Genomic DNA, 18,614 nt, shown 5'->3' with positions numbered 1-18,614 from the left:
CCCTCCCCTCCCGGTCCCCTCCCCCAGCCCCTCTCCCCGGAGGCCCGGTCTGGGGAACAAAAGAGCCGGCGAGCGCTTTAAGCGGCCGGACATTCCCGGCTGCGCGGCGGACGCGCCCCCTGCGCTTTGAACTGTGGTTGGAGCGGCAGGCGCCGTCCCGGGCTGCTGCCCGGTACCCCCTGCCCGCGGGCCAGCCCCGGACTTGGGGAGCTGGGGAAGTGGAGACTCAGCAGACTGTCAAGTGGGTCCGGGCTGCGGAGAAACACTCAAAAAGCCATGGGATTTGCTCTGACCCCACTCTTTCTGCTGCGCCCTCCTCCACCGGTCCAAGTGTCTATTTTCGAGATAATTCCCTAAAAGCTGCACAAACTTGTCAAAGGTTCGGTTTTCCATGGTTTCTGGTCCTGCCAGCTAAAGGCTAGGATGTTTAGCTGCAAGACTGGTCTCTCTAGACTGCAGAGTTCTGGCGCTTGGGTGGACCGGAGGTAGAAGGGGTTAGAAAGGCAGCTTCTCCCAGGGCCCTGGGGTAGCCGACCCAGCAGGACAATGGAACACTGAAGTAACCTGGGTTCCGTCCGAACCCAGTTCTGCCTGCTGTCTAGCCCAGCCAACCCCAGCAGTGACTCTCTGAGCTCATCTGAAAGATAAAGATAATCCTCTCTCTCTCCTGCTCACCCCTAGGGATATTTTTTAAAAACACAGGTCCTACCAAATGACCTGGCAAACTGAAAGTTAAAATTCTCAGTAACATTTCTATGTCACAAAGGAGATTCTAGGTGTTTCATGTCAGAGAACATATGAGGCAACCAGTAAGAATTTTACAGAAGCTATATATCATCTCTTATGAGACACATACCCATGCTAGCCCTCAGAGACCTTTTATTTGGGCCACTCATTAGTAAATGATCTTCTGTTGAGTCCAGCATGATGAGTTAGTCCATCTACTAAGTTCTAGAAGCAGGAGATTTAAAGAGGGTAGTCTTTACCTCACTCAGCTATTTGTTTCTCTAGCATTGGACTGGGATGGCAGAATAACTATGTCTCTCTTTTGATACCAACTGTGGAATCTTGCAATCAGGAGTGTTAATCATACATGAACTTTGGTGCAAATGAATAAAGGAGTGCAGTTCTCCAGAGATCAGATAAATTTACTAATGATGGGGTTTGCGCAGCCCAGGGACTCCTTACTCTGTAGTAGCAATTGGAAGATGAGTCTAAGAGGCACGCCTTGAGGCATATGAGTGAGCAATGAGAGGCAATGGAGAAATTCAGGGTCAGGGGACGCACCAAATCCCAAACCTATTTCATTGTGAGCAAAGGCAGGAATGATGGGCTTCTACGGACCATAGGAAAGGGACAGAAGGGGAACCCTCCCCCAGGCCCAAAGTCCTGGAACTCCCTCCTGCAGGCTTGAATTCTCAACAACCCCTTCTTGGCTTGTCCTAGACTCAGAGAGGTCAAATGGGTCTCCTGAGTTGCTGTCATTTTAAATTCATTTTGACAAGTGTTTAATTCTTCTTTATCACAACGCTTGGTCTGAGAGTGATATGCAAATAACGGCTATTCTGCTGCATGCAAAATGTGCATATCTCTCCCTATGATCTGTCAATTAACATGGGTCGGGCCCCCCAGCCACTTTGGGGGTGGTCCTGGACAGGGCAGCCTCTGGCTCTTGGTTCCCTCAGTAGGAAAGCAGGCACCAAGCAGGCTCTGTAAAGATCTTAGCAGAGCAGCTGCCAGCCACATCCTGAGATGCATGTGGGGCTTGGGTGCGGAGTTTGGTGCATGGCTGTGGGGCCATGTCTGAGTTAATGGATACAAGGGTGTTGGTGAAGGTGAGTGTGCGTGCATGGGCACAGTGCCCCTCTGTGTGAGTGTGCAGCCATGAGCAACTCTGGAGACCAGAGTTATACAGACAAATAGTCATTAAGCCCAAATCTCTGGAGTTGCTCCTTCACTGTCTCCTTTGGACCCAAGAAAGTTAAACAAATGTGTGCCCAGATGGAAAGAGATCCCCAGAAAGCCTAAAAGAATGCCACCTAAGAAAGCATCTTTCCCAAGTTTAAGTCTTTCTCCTAAGTGCCTGTTGCGGGAGGAAGATAGCTGAATTCTTTCCCAGGACCACCTGCTCTCTGCCCTCAAAAACCAGCATGTCCCCTCCTGGTAGGAAATACATTCTTTAGGGGAGAAAGGCTGAGGAGATTCTAGTCGTTCCACGTGTTTGGAAAATAGTTTATTAATTCATTATAGGGACAGATACATGATCAATGCCTTGGCTTAACACTAAAGAATATCATATTTGTAAGGAGGAGAAAATATGCTGGAAAAAGAATTAAATAATACAGCATAAACTAAATACAGACAAATAAATGAGCAGGTGCTGATTACACTTGTCATGCATCAAGAAAAGGAAGGTTTCTAAATGAGACTCAAAAAATGTAAGGCATCAATGGTAGGTGACAAAGGGATTAATACCCTGTAAAAGGCCAATAGACTCTTTTCTAATAAAAATACTGCTACCAAGACACAAACCTAACACTTCCAAATTACCCAGGGCCCAAATCATATATAAGGCTAGTGAGTAATGGCCACTTTCTTATCAAGTGTGAGTTATAGGCAGATACCAGATTTATTACTTATTTGCTTTTGAGAAACAATTTTCCACCCAACCTAATGGGTTATAAATTGTCTTATTTGCAGCTATTTAATTTAAACCAGAGCCTCAGTGCCTGTTAAACAAGAACATGAAAAATGACTATGTGGCGTAATGCTAAGAGCCTACTGTTAAAACAGCCCTTTAATTCAGGGCAGTTCCCCCCCCCCCCTTTCGGAAAAAAAATCAAACCAGCGAAATAAAACGAGGCTTTTGACCTTCAGAGCAATGATGAAACGTATACAGTGGTGTTAGCTACAGCAACGCCGAGTGCTACAGAAATAGTACAAGTGACAATTCTGTCCAAAACGAGAGACAAACCAGCATGAATAATCTTTAGTGTTATCATAGGCTGGCTGGAGGGGGGGAGGGGGCGGGGGAGGAAATGGAGGTGCGCGTGTCAAACGTGAGTGACGCGGAGTGTAATAAACACAGATGCTGAAAGGGTCTGAGGAAGCTGCAACTCTGCTGAGAGACATTTCAGCATTAAAAAAAAAGAGAAAGAAAGGAAGAAAGAAAGAAAGAAAGAAAGAAAGAAAGAAAGAAAGAAAGAAAGAAAGAAAGAAAGAAGAAAAGCAAGGATAGACTGGTTATTTCCAATTTGGCCCAGAAGCCAGAGTTAACCCTTGATGTGCCAAACAGTTAAAAAGATGCATTTAGGGAGAAAAGTCCCACATTCTATGCTCCTATGAGAGGCTGGGGTGCAAAATCAAATTAACAGCTCATCTTCTCTACACAGGAAATAGAAGTCCAGCTTGTCCCTGTGTGACAGGTTAACAGAAAATGACTTCAGGATTGAATTTAAAGAAAAAAAAAGTGAAATGAGCCAATTACCCTTGTCCTGTGCAAAGACCTCACTTCCAGCACCTAGAGGGTGCAATTCCTCTCACCCTCGTCCATCAGCTCATGTTCCCAGTGCACAGAGTGGGAAGTTACTGGGCTGCGGTGCCCCTAATCCCCACTCTCCTTCTCCAGCTTTGGCTTCAGCAGGGAAGGAAGGTCCCTAGCCCCCTCCATCTAACAGCCATGCCTCCCTGCCTAGAAGGGAGGGAATCATTTTACCCTGAGCCGTAGTTCACATTCCCCTTTCTCTGTCTCAGAAATCCCCTTGTGTGAACTTGGATCCATCACCTCCAAGGAGAATCCTCCTATCTCAATCCCAGGGAGAGAGAGGGATGCAAGGGAAACTGGAAGGTCATCTCCAAACCCGCGCTGGGGGCCGGCAGTCTGCCTGGGGAGGGGGCATGTGGTGGCACAGAGAGAAGAGGGGCAGGAAGATGGAGAGTGGAGTGAACTGCGGACACAGAAGTCACGCTATGGCCTCAAAGCAGACATGAGGTAGTCATGTTGTTAGGGAAGGATGCAGAGATTGAACCCAGGCAGGTGAACCACAGGATGCAGTCTGGGAGAGGTGTGAGAGACAGCAGGGACAGACAGACAGGAGACAGATGGACAGCAGAGAGGAAAGGAAAAGAATATCAGGGAGGAGGAGCAGGGTGGAGAACTGTGAGAGCAGGCTGACGGGAGATAGAGCACAAGAGCAGAGAAGGGGAAGGGAGGAGAGGAGAGCCAGAGCAAGCGGAATTCCAAAACCAGGCACTTCCCAAATTACAGAATGAAATGCAGAGTTGCTCTGAGGGGAGCCAGAGTCCCCCTCTCAATCCGGGCGATGGGCACGGGAGATGGGGAGTGATGCAACTGAAATGTTGGGCATTCAGAGCCTACTGCACTCAGCCCAGCCAGACCGGAAAATGGGCCGGGGCTGTCTTTGTCAGACAGGGCATTGCAGACACTCTCAGAGTGTGTAATAAACAGCTAGGTGGTGGAGGTGGGGGGGCCCACAGGGCTGGGGATTGCCCACTCTGGGCCACTGTCCTGACCTGGAGGATCAGTTAGGCCATAGTGACCGCTGCCTAGACCGGAGTTTCTCAGCTCACCAGCCAGCACGTGCACATGTGCACATCACATATGGCCATGCCTCACAGGTCCCTCACATGTGTCAGGGTGTGGGGGGGGTGAGTACTCCATTTCTTCTTCTCCCGGCAGCCAAAGCACCCCAGGAAGCTCCAAATGGCTTGTTGATGTTCAGGACCTGCACGTATACATGTGTACATACTCTGCCACACGTCCCATGTCCCACGATGCCATACCAGCCCGCCCCCAACTGCACCCTGTAGGGGAGCTAGGCAGAGGAGGAGACTGGGGCTCTGGGCAGGCCTGGGCTCGTTCCTAACACGCAGGGGGCCTTTGGCTGGCAGCTGTTCCCAGGGGTCTCCTCCAGAGCCTCACTGGGCTGGAGGTCCGGGTACGGATAAGAAGTGTTGGCTGCCTCTGGCAGGCAGGTAAGTCTGTCTGGCCCAGTGGTTGCCTGCTCACACCCGCCCAGCTCCCTGTCCAGCCAGTCTACCCCTTGCCCTAGATCCACGACACCCGAAGTGAAGTCAGGAGCCTCCGAAGGCAGGGGGTCCTCAGGTTCCAGGTCCTGGAGGTGGAGGTCAGGGTTCCCTTTGGATGCACTAAAGTCAGAGTGGACAATGACTTCAGCCTCCACCTGGTTCCTGCAGGCCGGGGGTGGCTTCTTCCTGCCATTGCCCTGGTCAGAGAAGAGAACATAAAGACGAGGTAATCACGGACAGTGACCATCAGAAGAAAGACCAACATAGAGAAGGACTGACCCACTCCCCCAAGCCCCAGAGTGTATATCACCTGGGTGTTGGTAAAGGAAGGCCAATGACTGTGCTATAGGAGATGATGGTCAGGCCCATGCGAAGGCAGAAAAGAATGGAATACTACCCATTTGCCTTGCCCAGCGTTCAGAAGTGCCAGATTTAGTCAGAGCCTCAGTGCGTAGGAGGAAGGGCAGAATGTGTTCAGGGCAGGCCCACCCACAGATCCATGGTGATTCTGCCAGGGCCCACTTAGGCCCACTTAAGGTGTCCACTTAGGTATGGGGAGGGGAGCCTTCAACCCAGGTGAAACACAGATTTCTGGAAACTGCCGGCCTTCCACTCACCCACCTTCAGAGGCTCCAGGGGTCTCCTAGCTAGACTTCCATCCCCAGGGAAGTTATTGTCAGAGGTCACCAGAAAACTCACTACTTACTCTTCACAAGCACAGAGCCCCTTCTCTCCTTTCCTGCCCTTACTTCCCAGGACACTGACCTTTATGGCATCATACACCAGAGCCTGCAGCAGCAGCGTCTGCCCAGTTCCAGCAGGGGGCAGCAGGGCCCGGGTCAGAGAAGGCATGGCACCTGCTTGGGGCAGCTCGCAGCCAGCCCAGGAACCTGCCCAGCTTGGCCCCCCTGGCTGAGCCCAGGAGATCTGCAATGGGGGAAAGACACGGGAACACTGAAGGCTTGAGTGGGAGACGGGAGCATAAGAGAGGGACGTGGACGGAGACTCTTGGCCTTGCTACCCCCCCACTAGGGCTGTGGGAAGGGACTGAGGGTCTGGGGGTGAATCTGAGGACGGAGAAGTCCTCCTGCAGGAAAGCCTAATACCACGTGCTTTGGCAAAGCCTAGAGGTGTCCCAGCCAGGCAGGATCTCCTTCACCACAGGGGCAGGGAAAGTGGGGAGAAGCACTCATGGGTCTGAGCAGGCTCCTCAGAGAAGGGCAGGATGAGCCGCCTCTGCTGGGGTGGAAGGGACCTGCCCTACGTGGGCCTACCTTATCCCGGGCCTGGTCTCCCAGGGTCACAGCCAAGCTGACCGGCCTCTTGTCCTCATATTAGGGAGGGCTGGGTTTAGAGGTTTCTCCAGCTCCCAGGACAAGGATGGATCTGGGTGTTGTGGCCACTCTGAGTCACCGGCAAACAGTCCACGGGGGGCCTTTCCCTCCTTCCAGGAGAGCCAGACTGACCTATTCTGCCAGGGATGGAGGCCCATCTGCTTCCCTGCCCTGCCAACCTTTTCAGGGAGGAAGGAGAGAGTGCCTTTTCTTCTACAGCTGGTCCAGGGAAGGGGAGGAGGGTGAAGGAGTCTCTCTCCATACACACATTGTACTCTTGCGCCCCCAGGTGTCCTGTTTGGGAATGAGCTGCGGTGTGGGGCTCTGGTCGGCCCGGGCTCCAGGCTTACCTTTCTCTTGGAGTGACCCCGGCAGTCTGAAGCCCCGCCACCCATAAGGCTGTGCACTTCAGCCCTGTCCTCGATGTCTGAGGGTGGTGGAGACCAGTCCTGGGGACGAGGGTGCACAAGGGACTCCAGTTCATGGGCAGCCGGGGGACTGGGGGGCCCAAGGCGGGCTCTAGAGTACAGTGCAGGGTTCCCAGCATTGGCCGTGGAGGACAGGCCCGGGAGGGCTTCTCTGGAAGGGAAGATAGGGAATCAGGCACAGTGGCCAAAAAAGTGAGGGGTGGAGGCAGGACTGGGATCTAGTTCAGCCTATGTCCCTGGGCAGGCTTCTGGCCATCTCTGGAACTCGGTTTCCCTGTCTGTGTAATGATTAAGAAACTGTTCAAAACAGCTGTGACGTTGCACATGGGACCTGTCCTCCCTTGACTCCAAGCACCTGGAGGTTTGGGGTCTCTCTTTCCAAGATGCTGGTAGCTACAGAGGGAGTGAGAGAGAAGGCAGCTCTGCCTATGCCCACCCTTAATGAGGAGGTAGGCTAAACCCACTCCCCACTCTCATGAGTATATCACCTCCTTCCTCCCAGAATTCTAATTTTAATGGAGCTTCTAAGGGTTCCTTGGGCAAATCATGGCCATTTTCCCTGCTCTCTGATCTCTGCAGCCCTTCTGGAAATCTCTCCTCTCTGTAATCAGAGGGCCTTCTTCACCCACCTGTGGGGGCTGCGGCGCAGGCCGGCACACATGCAGGCCAGGAGGCAGAGGAGGCCCAGGCAGACACCCACAATGATGCCTGTGACTGAGTGCACGTCCAAGGAGTCTGGTGGTAGAGACAGAGGGGACAGAACAGGTCAAGGCCAGAAGGCTCAGAGTTCTTAGAGTCTCACCCTTTGGACCCTCAAAATCTTTTTTTTTTTTTAAATAGTTTTTAAAGTTTACTTATTTATTTTGACAGGAGAGAGTGAGTGAGCATGAGTAGGGGAGGGGCAGAGAGAGAGAGAGAGAGAGAGAGAGAGAGAGGGAGAAAGAGAATCCCAAACAGGTTCCACACTATTAACTGCAGAGCCCAACACAAGGCTTGATCTCACGAACTGTGAGATCATGACCTGAGCCAAAATCAAGAGTCAGACACTTAACCAAATGAACCCCAGGTGCCCCTCGACACTCAGAATTTTCTGTTGCAAGAAGGGGTCCGCCACCACCTCTCTCTCTCTGACTGTCCTCCCTACTAGAAATCTTAAGTGTGGCCCCTCTCTGTCATTCTGGGCTTTCAGTGAAACACACTGGGACTGGTTTCACCCTGGGGTGCAACAGGTGCAACAGGGGCAATCTCACGGGATGCACACTTAGAAGGGCTCCATGCTTATTTTAATGCTCTGCTGTTACCATCTTGAAATTCTAACTTTTTTAAACAATATTTTTTAAAGTAATATTTGAGAGAGAGGCACAAAGTGAGAGTGGGGGAAGGAGAGGGAGACTAGAATCCGAAACAGACTTCAGGCTCTGAGCTGTCAGCACAGAGCCTGATGCAGGACTTGAACTCAGGAATGGTGAGATCATGACCTGAGCTGAAGTCGGATGCTTAACCAACTGAGCCACCCAGGGGCCCTGAAATTCTATTTTTTAAAGAAAGGCCCCACATTTTCATTAAATACTTGGCCTTGCAAATTACATAGCCAGTTTTGCTGCCCACTCTCACCCAATAAGTCTCGTCACCTCTCCAAGCCAATCCTCCAATCAAAGCAATTGCCCAAAGAACCAAGCCAGTCTCCCATAAGTCTGACCTCTTGACTGAATTGCCACTGAACTACACCCAATTTTCCTTTCAAATCTGTCCTCTTTGCACCAAACTACAAGGCCAGCTATCCAAACCGATGAAAGGGTAGTTGTGCCCTGGGACAGGGCCTTGGAAGAGATGACTTTAGGGTTAGAGGTCAACTCAAGGGGCCTCAGAAGACCTTAGGCTGCCCACTTTTCCCTCCCTGCCCTCATACCTGAGAGCTTCTCCTGGAGAGTGATCACATCCTGCAGACCAGAGAAGGGCCCAGGCCCCACCTCTGTGCGTGCCCCCATCTTGAAGAAGTACCTGGTGTCACTCTCGAGGCCGTGTACCTCAGCACTGAAGATGTTTCCTGTGGGCAGTGGGAAGCAGGGAGAGCAGGGTTGGGGGGTCGGGTGGGGGTGGGAGGCAGGNGCCTGGAAACAGGACTCAGAGGGTATGCTTTCCCACTCAGGCACTAGCTTCTGCCTGCTCCTCCTAGAAAGCCCTGGGACAAACCTCAGCCACATTCTCCCCACTAACCCAGCCACTGGAGAGGCTGGAAAAGGGGGAGAGAGTGCGGAAGCTCTTGCTCAGATGCCCTGGTGTGGGGGCCCTCACCCTCCGTGGTGAGCAGGGTCCACTGGTGCTCAGGCTGGGTGTGGTTGTTGCTGTACAGAATCAGGTACTCCACAATCTCGCCATTGGGCTCCGTCGGGGGGCACCAGTGCAGCCGAACAGTGGACGGCGTCAGAGGGCTCAGGCGCAGGTCAGATGGGGGCGTTGAGGGCCCTGGGGTGCAGGGGAGGAGATGGGCAGAGGCACGGTCACTGAGAGCCCCAGCTCTGGGGGCAGCTGCCAAATAGGGCATGAGAACACGGCCTCCCTTCCTCCACCTTCACAGGAACCAACCACAAACCACAAAACAAAATGAGATCTGATCTCTAACTGGGGAGTTTCTGGAAAATAGTTGGGGAGGTTTCACTATTTCTCCCCTCCCAGAAACCCCCCACATCTTCAAGTAAAATTCATTGATGTCCTATGTAGTCTTTGTCTGTGTCTGTCCCTGACACAGGTCCTAAGGGTCACAGGAAGCCCAGCGTGAGACATACAACCTTGAAAGGCTTTGTGTTCTGTTTTTAGAGAAGAAGCTGACCCCAGGGGGTGGGGGTGAATGAGGAAGGGTGAGAAGGAGTTGGAAATGGTCAAAGATTTGGGGTTTCAGGCCTTCAAGGCCCGGCAGAGGGTGACATGGGGACCCAGGGCTCTAAGGCATAAGACAGTCACAGCATGGCAGGCTGCCAGAACCCTCTTTGACTCTCAGCTCTAGTCACCCCCTCTGCCCATCTGCAAAAGGAGAAGACGCCCCGTCTGTAGCACGGCCAGCTGTGCTGGGAAGCCCATGTCATAAAGTCTCCTCTGAGAAAACGACGGGGCCCCCTTAACTCCCTATGCAGTTTAAGACCACAATAACTGAAGTCATAGGGAGGTAAGAAACAATTTGTAAGGAGGGCTTTTAAAGAGCAAATTCATGAGCATGCAGGGCTTTCACTCCCGCCCCCCAAACGTCTTTCTATTTCAGATCCTGGGACAAAGGCCTTCTGTCTATGGGAAGGTGAACAGTTTTAGGGCTGATAGAACTGAAGAGCTTCTGCTATGAGAACAAAAATCCATCTGTCTTGGAATGCCATTTCTAGAGGTTCCAGAGTCACAGACTTGACACTGAATGGCCCCATCCTTTCTTGTTCCAGATGGGGAAACAGAGGCCCAAGGGGGAAGGGACCTGCCCAAGGCTTCTTGTGTGCAGGGGTAGGTTGGGGACCCAAATGCAGAATCCACAACACCTGCCTCTCTGGACCTGGCCCCTATTCACCAGCTCAGTGAGGTCTTGGCAGTCACATGAAAGAAGCCACTCCTCTAAATCCTATTATGTCTATGAGTAAATCGTTAAGACCAGCAGAGGACTGGCCTACACAACTGTGAAGTCAATGACAGACAGAAATGGGGTTCCAAGGGACATATCAAAAAAGAGCGCCGTCGGGCAAGAAGGAGGGAGGGGTAAAAGACGGACTGCTGGCAAGGGAGCCACTCACGGTCAGGCAGGGTAGAGCGCTCTACCACGGAGCCGAAAGGCCCGTCCATGTCCACACCATGGGACTGTACTGCAAACTCGTATTTGGTGAATGGCTTCAGCCCACCAATGAGGATGTCTTCTCCAGAGCTGTTGAGGCAAGAAATGTGACTGGTACTTGACGCACACCCTCCTAGCAGGGCAGGCCCCTCTAACTCCACTCCCCGAGCGGAGCCCAGCCCAGTCCCAGGCCCTAACCTGGGCAGGGAATCTACTCTCTGGCATGGGGGCCACTGACACCACCCAAGGGCCCTACAGAGAGGTCCGGATGTACGCTGCTCCCAAGGTATTCTGTCCAATCTCCAAACTAGGTCCCCTGCTCCAGGAAACCTTCCTGGATTGATCCAAGTCATTGAGCACCCAAGGAACCATCTCTGATGCATCTTTTCCTTGACTTAATTGTCATTTAGCTGCAGCCGTACATAACTATTATGGTTTTCTACTTTTATCCTACCTATTTTACTTGCTTTATTGTGTTTTCTATTCTATTTTTATGCAATTTTTCCTCTGCCAAACCAACAGTTCTTCAGAGCAGTGCCTCCCCATCGGACCAGGGGCCCTCTCAGCACCGCATCTGGGCTGTCTCCTCCCCATCAAGTCAGGAGGCCCCTGAGGGTAAAGAAATGGGTCTGTCCTGCATTACATTCTCTGGCGTTGAGTATGAGGCTCTGTGCAAGGTGATGGGAGAGCAGGACTCCCCTTTCCCACCTGTCACCATCAGGGCATCAGACCTTCAGTGTACCCCAGTGCAAAAGGCGAGCCATGAAACGTTCCTGAATCCCTGGGGTTCCCTCCCCCCCCTTCATCACCAGTTGCTGCCTTCCTCCTCGCTCACAGCATTGGCTGGCTTTCCCACCTGGTATAATAGGTGACCAGGGAGGCATTCCTGAGCCCCCAGGGGCTGAAGCGCACGGTGTAGTTGACAATCTTGACTGTGGTGAAGTCTGGCTTTTTCCACCGAAGCCAAATGGATGTGGAGCTGTTTGATTCTGCATGGACGTGGGCGGGGGGCAAGGGTGGTCCCCTCTGGATGGGCAAGTCTGGAAGGTGAAAACAGAGTGTAGGGCAAGGAGGTAGGACACTCATCCCAAATTACGGGCAGTGGTTTGCAATTCCCAAGGCAATTATTTTCACCCTATCTCTTCTGATCCTGAGTTGAGTAGTATCATTCCCACTTCACAGATGAGGAAACTGAGGCTCCCAAGAACTTAAGAAGTAATTTTGGCCCACCTCATAAATATAGCAGGCTGTATATAGAGAGGCAGCAAATCGTGGCAATTAAAAGCACAAATTCTAGAGCTCAGTGACCCTGGTTCCAATTCTAGCTCTGCCATGTGACCTGGGAAAAGTTAGTTAACCTCTCTCTGCTTCCATTCCCTATTCTGTCAGTGGGGCTGATAATAGTACTTAGCTCACAGCATTGTTATGAGGATTAAATCAGTTAATGTTTGTTAAGTATATAGAAAGGCGTCCTGCATATTGTTACAAACTGAATGTCTGCACCTCTTGCTAAATTCATACGTTGAAATTTGAACGCACGGTTGGAGCCCTCATGAATTAGTGAGGCATTAGTGCCTATCTTTGTCCATCCAGGCCACATAACAAAGTACTGCAGACTGAGTGGCTTATAAACAACTGTGGGAATTTCCCACAGTTCTGGAAGCTGGAGTCTGAGATCAGGATGCCCGCATGCTCAAGTTCCGGTAAGAGCCCACTTGTGGGTTACAGACTGCTGACTTCTCCTTGTATGAGGCTATGGACGATAGCAAAGAGAAGAAGCGAACTCTTTTGTGACATTTATAAGGGCATCAATCCTATTCATAAGGGCCCCACCCTCGTGGCCTCATCTAATCCTATTTACCTCCTAGGACCTCATGTTGAAGGACAGAGTTTCAATGTATGAATTGCAGGGACCGAGGGGGGGGGACACAGACTTTCAGCCCCTAACCGTCCTTGCAGAAGAACCCCCCAGAGCCCTCCAGCCCCCTTTCTGCCATGTGAGGATGCAGTGGGAGATGGCCTATGGTCTGTAAACCAGAAAGTAGACTCCCATCAGACACGGACTCTACTGGCACCTTGACCTTGGACTTCCTCCAGAACTGTGAGAAATAAATGGTTGTTTAAGCCACTCAGTCTGTGGTATTTTCGTTACAGCAGCCTGAACTAAGACATAGAATGAGTACTAGAGTATGATGTGTTCATTACATAAGTAATAAAATAAAATAAACTCCATGACAGCAGGTACCTTATCTGTATGGTTCATCACTAAATTTCCAGAACAGGGCAGTAGACACTCAGTGAAATATTTGCTGAATGAACAAACTGGAATTAGAACTCAGGTCTCTTGGCTCCTGGTTGAGGGCTCCTTTGACAAAACCACATGGTTAAAAATCAGCCTGGGAAGTTAGGGGTGAGGGGGTTCATGATGGTACCCAGGGTGGCCCACACAAAGCCATGAGGCAGCGCACTACAGTGGAGAGACTTCTGTTGGGCAGCCAAGAGTCCTGGTTCTAGCCTAGGCTCTGTGCAACCTTGGGTAAAGTCCCTTTACCTCTTGGAGCCTCAGTTTCCTGATAGGCCACATAAGGACACTCTCCCTGCCTAGAGTGGAGGAATAATCTGACAGTGTGATGTAGGTGGATGTGTCTTAAAACATGTTTAAAGGTCAAACAGGGTCAGGAGTAACCGATTAAACCTGGGGTTACTCTCTGTCCAAACCTTCCAAATTAGCACTGCTCATGGATAATGAAATTATGAAACTATGGTAGCAGGCCTGAAAGACCGTGCACCACCTGAAGCTGCTCTCTGCGACAGAGGCTGTCTGGGGCTAGCAGAGGACCTCTGAGGCTGACATCATGGGTCTGGGGGTAGCTGAGGCTACCAGATGGCCTGGCCACCGAAGCTGGCCCAGAGGGAAGGGAAAGGAAGAGGCACACACACCCTTCGACAGAGCCCTCCTCCCTCTTCTTCCCCAGCTCCCTCACCTGGCGTGGGAGCCTTTTCTGTCTTGCCCTTCCACACTGCTGCGTAGCCATCCTCATGTTTGTTGAATGCCACAAGTTTCACCTCGTACAGCCGGCCAGGGGCTGGGAAAGGTCATGGGGGTCACTGGCTAGAGGGACCTCTGAGGCCGCTCCTTCCTCCCCAGAGAGCGCTCCATTCCCAACTCCCATGCCCAGCTTGTGCCATTCCCAACCGAGGCTAGGTCCATCTCCCTCCCTCCCCAGCCCTCCTCACCTAGCTGGGTCAGCTCATACTGCTTCACTTTCTTCTTGAGCCGGACAGGTCCCACATCCCAAGCCTGGTCTCCGCGGCCCCCTGGGGGACTCTCACCATCGGCCTCCTCCTCCTCGGCCCCCACCTCCCGCCAGTACAGTTTGTAGCCAGAGATCTGGGCAGGGTGAGGGGGAGGCTGCCACGACACGACCAGGGACTCCATCCTTGCCCGTACCTTCAACTCTGCAGGCGCAAAAGGGACTGGGGGCAGAGGAGCAGGATGGGGAGAAGGGGTGAGAGACGAGGAGTGAGGAGAAAGAAGCCAGGGGTGGGAGAGGGGGACAGGTAGGAGGAAGCCCAAAGCAGGCAGCCAGCACTGGGTGAGAGCCTTGCCAGCCTCCTTGCAATGCGTGGACACTCAGCCACCCTAGTGACAGGCCTGGGCTCAGTCTAGAGGTGAACTCACTATTCTACACACCCAGGGTGCTGAGAGTGCAGGCGTGTCTCCTGAGCACTTGCGAAGAGGTGCTGATAGTACCTGGCACAGCGTAGGGCTCCATAATTCCTCCCAAGGAATGCATGCATGGGTACTGACAGGCAAGGGGGTCACAGGGGTCGCTGAGGTCGGGAAGAAGGGAAGGAGACACTGGTGTGGGGAGCCTACTTGGAGCCTAAGAGTGGGGCTTCACTCACTGTTCTGAGCCCTTTGTACACGTGTTTTAACTTTATCCTCACAACCCTATAAAATAACAAAAATACTACTGTCTCCATTTTACAGATTAGAAAACTGAGGAAGTGAAATGACTTGCCCAAGGTCACACAGAGTATATGTGTCATGTTCTGTCTGCACTTAACCACTGTATTATTGGGCCTCTAGACAAAACCAACAATCACAATCAATGGAAGCAACTACTATTTAACAAGTTCTCATTATGTGCTGGTTTATAATGCATTATGAATCCTCAGGCCACCTTTGGTAATAAATGAAGCCTCAGAGTTGTGAATGGCTTGTCCAAGGTCACGCAGATAGAAGGGACACTGGAGCCCAGGTTTGTCTGTAAAGGCCAGCCCTTCGCCTCTAGACATGGCCTCCCTTACCCCTCAAGCAGGGCGGGCCATGGAAGGTCTCTGATGCAGAGGGTGGTTGAGCCTGGGTTCTAAGGGCACACATACACCCACAAAGTCACACACGTGGTCCTTCCTCTCCCCTCAGACCCCATACCGTGGCTCTGGTTGTGCATACTGGGCGTCCTGTGCTGCATCCACTGGGAGGGGGTCCCATAGCCAGCCCCTGTGCCAGCCGAAATCCGTACTCGATACACTTTGTTGGGCTGCAGTGAACTCAGCGTAAACTGTGTTTCATTCCCAGGCACCTCGGTGGAGAAAACCTGATCTGCTGGGACAGGAAACATGGCTGCTGGGTGGCCACCTGAGGACCAGGACCCCTAAACTGCCCTATACCAACTATTCCGCTCCAGATCCTGGTTCCTCGGTGCCCATGGGAGCCTGAGGCCCTCTCAGCACTGACCCCTCAGCCTGAGACTCCAGCCCAGGCTGACACAGGCCATCAGCCTCAGCTCAGAGTGGAGAGAACCACAGAATGCACTCCCCACTTCCCCATGAGCTGTCTGTGACCATCCCTTCACACACACCCTAGGGCGCAGGCAGCAGGGGTCGTCTCTGAAGGCCATCAGGCACCGCCTGCTTTCTGGAGCCCTGAGGACACCCCAAGCCCCCTTCCTCAGGCTTCCCTCCTTCCTCACTCTCTCGGGCCCCCAGCCACTGGCCTTCTCCTAACTATACCATCTCCCCTCGATCACCTACATCTGCCCCACCATGCTCTCCCCAATGCTCTGTTTCCCCAATCCCACAGCACGCCCTCCACCTCCTGCTCCCTCATCTGCTTTTTGAGCTGGAAGGGATCCCAGGGATTACCTAGGCTACCTCCCTCTTTTCACAGATCAGGAAACTGAGGCAGGGACTTAACAGCATTAACCACTATAACTATAGAGGAGGTGGGGCTAGAATCCAGGCCTCCCTCTGTCTTGAGCTTTGCCTCTTTACCTTTCCCTACACGTGGCCCACATTCCTCTTGTCCAGGTTCATATTTCCCTACTCCACCTCTCTGCTTAATTTCCTCAGACTCCGCCCCCCACCTCTGCTCAGGTCCTCAGCTGTTCTGGCCAGCGCTATCCATCAATCATTCCCAGCTAGGTGGAGCCCTCACCCTGCCCCCACTTACCTTCCTTTCCCAAACCGTACTCTATCTTGTACTTCACCACCTGCCCATTGCTCAGGCTGGGAGGCAGGGGCAGCCACGCCACCCTGATGTCCAAGGGGTTGGGGCTGGACAGGGAGAGCTGGGGCGCTGCACTGGGGACTGAGACAGAAGAACATCAGCATGAGCTCTGCTCCACCGACGTGGAAGGTGAGGCCCAGGAGCGATCAGAGACTTGCCCAGGTCACACAGCAAGTCAGAAGTAGGCCCAGGATCTGAGGGAGGAAAGGGAGCCTCTCAGGGGAGCCCCAAACTGGAGATAAGGGGACATCCTTCCCACCCCAAAGCCAGAAAAAGGTTTGGGGCACAAAATCTTCCACATCCAATGGGTTCATGTCACTGGCCCCTGCCTGACTGGATGGTACATGGATGTTGAGAAGGGCCATATGACATAGGGAATCAAGACCTGTCCTCAAGTCCCAGCTGTACTACTGACCTTGGGCAAGTCACTCTCATTTTCTGGGCCTCGGTTTCCTAAACTGTAAATTGGGAAGAACCCTTACCCACCCCCTTACAGGGCACAAAAGATGACATGAGGCAGGTAAAAGTGCCTTGGCATACACTAGTAAAGAGAAGCCGAACTACCATCCCCAGGGAATTCTCTGGAACCTAAGGGGCCCGCTGCAGGTTTAGAGGCCCTACCATCATCCAGTGTGTGGACCAGTGCTGGGGTAGAGGTGCGGCTGGCCCCCAGCTGGGAGTAGGCCACCACGTAGAACTCATAATCGGTGTTGGGTTCCAGGTCCCGAACCTGCAACTCTGTGGTGTCATTGTTCACTGCAAACTGGTATTCCACGTTGTCCATGCCTGGGGCAGTGACACAGGGGACAAAGGGTCTGTCACAGAACCACCGCCAGAGGCCTGCCAGGTGGAGGTTCTCTAGGGATCCTTCATATTGTCCTAGCCTCTGGAATAGTCTATAACTAAATCATCAGATAATCTGAGCCCTGGAGTACAGACTTCCCTGGCTTCTAGTCCCACTGTATTAATTCCACCGCCAGTTAGCAAGTTCCTTCTGGTGTCTAATTGAAGTGACTCCTGCTGCAGTTATAATAGACTGGCTCCTGGAGTGCCAAGGCATTTTCCCTGGGAGGAAAAGCATCCTCTTCCTCCCCTATCATAACAGACCGTGGATGAGCGGGAAATGTGCTGCACACTTTGACCTTTCCAGCACAACATTGAAGACTACTGCCTAGTCCTTATCTGTCTCTCTCGCGGGCTCCCACCCCATCCCATCCTATCCCCAAAGTTACCAACACGACACACCATCCGTCGTCTAACCTGTGCCCCCCTCAGGGCGCTCCCACGTGGGTCCCCAGCGGACTTACCTCGTGCCTTCTGGTAGTGGAGAGAGAAGCCGATGATCTGCTCGCTGTGCAGCTCGGGCCGCTCCCAGGCCACGAGCACGGCGGAGCTGCTCAGCGGCGTGGCCGTGACCCGCGTGGGGGCGCTGGGCAGCCCTTCGCGCACCACCACCGCCAGCGGCGCGGCGGCGCACGCGGTACCTGCGCTGTTCTCCGCCACGCACTGGTAGTAGCCGGCGTCCTGCAGGCCGATCTGAGTGATGACCAGGCTGCCGCCGCCGCCCTGCACCTTGACGCGCCCGTTGGGCCGCAGCGGCGCCCCGTCGTGCAGCCAGCGCAGCGCGGGCCTGGGCTCCCCGGCGGCGCGACACACGAAGCGCGCAGTGCTCGCCCGCGTCCGCGATAGCGCCTCGGGCGCCTGCGAGATGGCAGGGGCCGCTGGGGGCGGGGAGGGGGTCGCTGACCGCGCGCTCCGGCAGCGAGGAGACCCGCCGCCTCCCCGGGTACCCCGGCCGGCTCCCGCGCGCCCTCCACTGGCTCCAGACTCTCCCCGAGTCACCCCGCCGCCCAGATACTCGCGTGCGGCGCCGCTCTACCCCTGCTCCTCCCCGGCTTACCCGAGCCCCACGCCGGCCTACTCCTCGTTACTCCCAATTGTCCCCGGGCCTCCAGCGCCTCCCCTAAGTACCCTAGCTCCTCCTGGGCCTCACCCCGCTCCCTCAGGTACCGTAACGTCCTTCTCCCCTCCTTCCCGTGTCTCCCACACCGGGGAGACTTACCCCTCGCCACAGTGATCTCAGCCCTGAGCAACCCCGCCCCCCAGTTTTTCGTGCCTCCCAGACGACTCCACCATCTCCCCTAACCCTCAGTCCTACCCCTTCCCCCATCAACTAGGTCCCACCCAGACCACCCTTCGCTACCCCACCAATCACCCAAGCCATGCCCTAACCACCCCTCTCCTTCTCTCCCTGTCTCAGCTTCCCCCACCCCTTCCTCCAGTCTCTTTCCCGCTCTTCCCCTCCTCCAGCTGTCCCCTGCAATACCCACCCTAACGAAGGACCCCTCCCCTGAGCGCCGTCCCCCTAGCTCTGGCCCCTTTCCACCGTCCAAGATCGCCCCACTGTCCCTCTAACACGCCCGCTTACCCATCCCCCCTCCTCGTCTTCCCCACCCCACGCCTAGTGGACCCGGCCCAATCCG

General features: G+C 53.5%; 2 protein-coding genes across 2 annotated transcripts in view; both read right to left on the bottom strand.

The window, feature by feature from the left end:
- Nucleotides 1-860, bottom strand: part of IGDCC3 (immunoglobulin superfamily DCC subclass member 3) — a 40,482-nt gene extending 39,622 nt beyond the window's left edge. Inside the window, exon 1 of the mRNA XM_077745273.1 lies at nt 857-860. Coding sequence (XP_077601399.1) covers nt 857-860 — 4 coding nt within the window. The remainder of the gene's footprint in view (nt 1-856) is intronic.
- A 1,368-nt stretch (nt 861-2,228) lies between these two features.
- Nucleotides 2,229-18,614, bottom strand: part of IGDCC4 (immunoglobulin superfamily DCC subclass member 4) — a 31,405-nt gene continuing 15,019 nt past the window's right edge. The window contains exons 7-20 of the mRNA XM_077781179.1: nt 17,439-17,852; nt 16,753-16,917; nt 16,075-16,212; nt 15,055-15,225; nt 13,854-14,093; nt 13,601-13,702; nt 11,473-11,656; nt 10,579-10,706; nt 9,107-9,277; nt 8,721-8,858; nt 7,441-7,546; nt 6,734-6,962; nt 5,815-5,976; nt 2,229-5,246 (exon numbers count right to left, since the gene is read on the bottom strand). Of these exons, the coding sequence (XP_077637305.1) occupies nt 4,836-5,246; nt 5,815-5,976; nt 6,734-6,962; nt 7,441-7,546; nt 8,721-8,858; nt 9,107-9,277; nt 10,579-10,706; nt 11,473-11,656; nt 13,601-13,702; nt 13,854-14,093; nt 15,055-15,225; nt 16,075-16,212; nt 16,753-16,917; nt 17,439-17,852 (2,759 nt within the window). The 3' untranslated portion in view covers nt 2,229-4,835. The remainder of the gene's footprint in view (nt 5,247-5,814; nt 5,977-6,733; nt 6,963-7,440; nt 7,547-8,720; nt 8,859-9,106; nt 9,278-10,578; nt 10,707-11,472; nt 11,657-13,600; nt 13,703-13,853; nt 14,094-15,054; nt 15,226-16,074; nt 16,213-16,752; nt 16,918-17,438; nt 17,853-18,614) is intronic.

This window comes from Crocuta crocuta, unplaced genomic scaffold, assembly GCF_008692635.1.
Source record: "Crocuta crocuta isolate KB4526 unplaced genomic scaffold, BGI_CrCroc_1.0 scaffold130, whole genome shotgun sequence".
In the NCBI taxonomy this organism is placed as follows: domain Eukaryota; kingdom Metazoa; phylum Chordata; class Mammalia; order Carnivora; family Hyaenidae; genus Crocuta; species Crocuta crocuta.
This window is presented reverse-complemented; position numbering and strand designations above follow the sequence as displayed.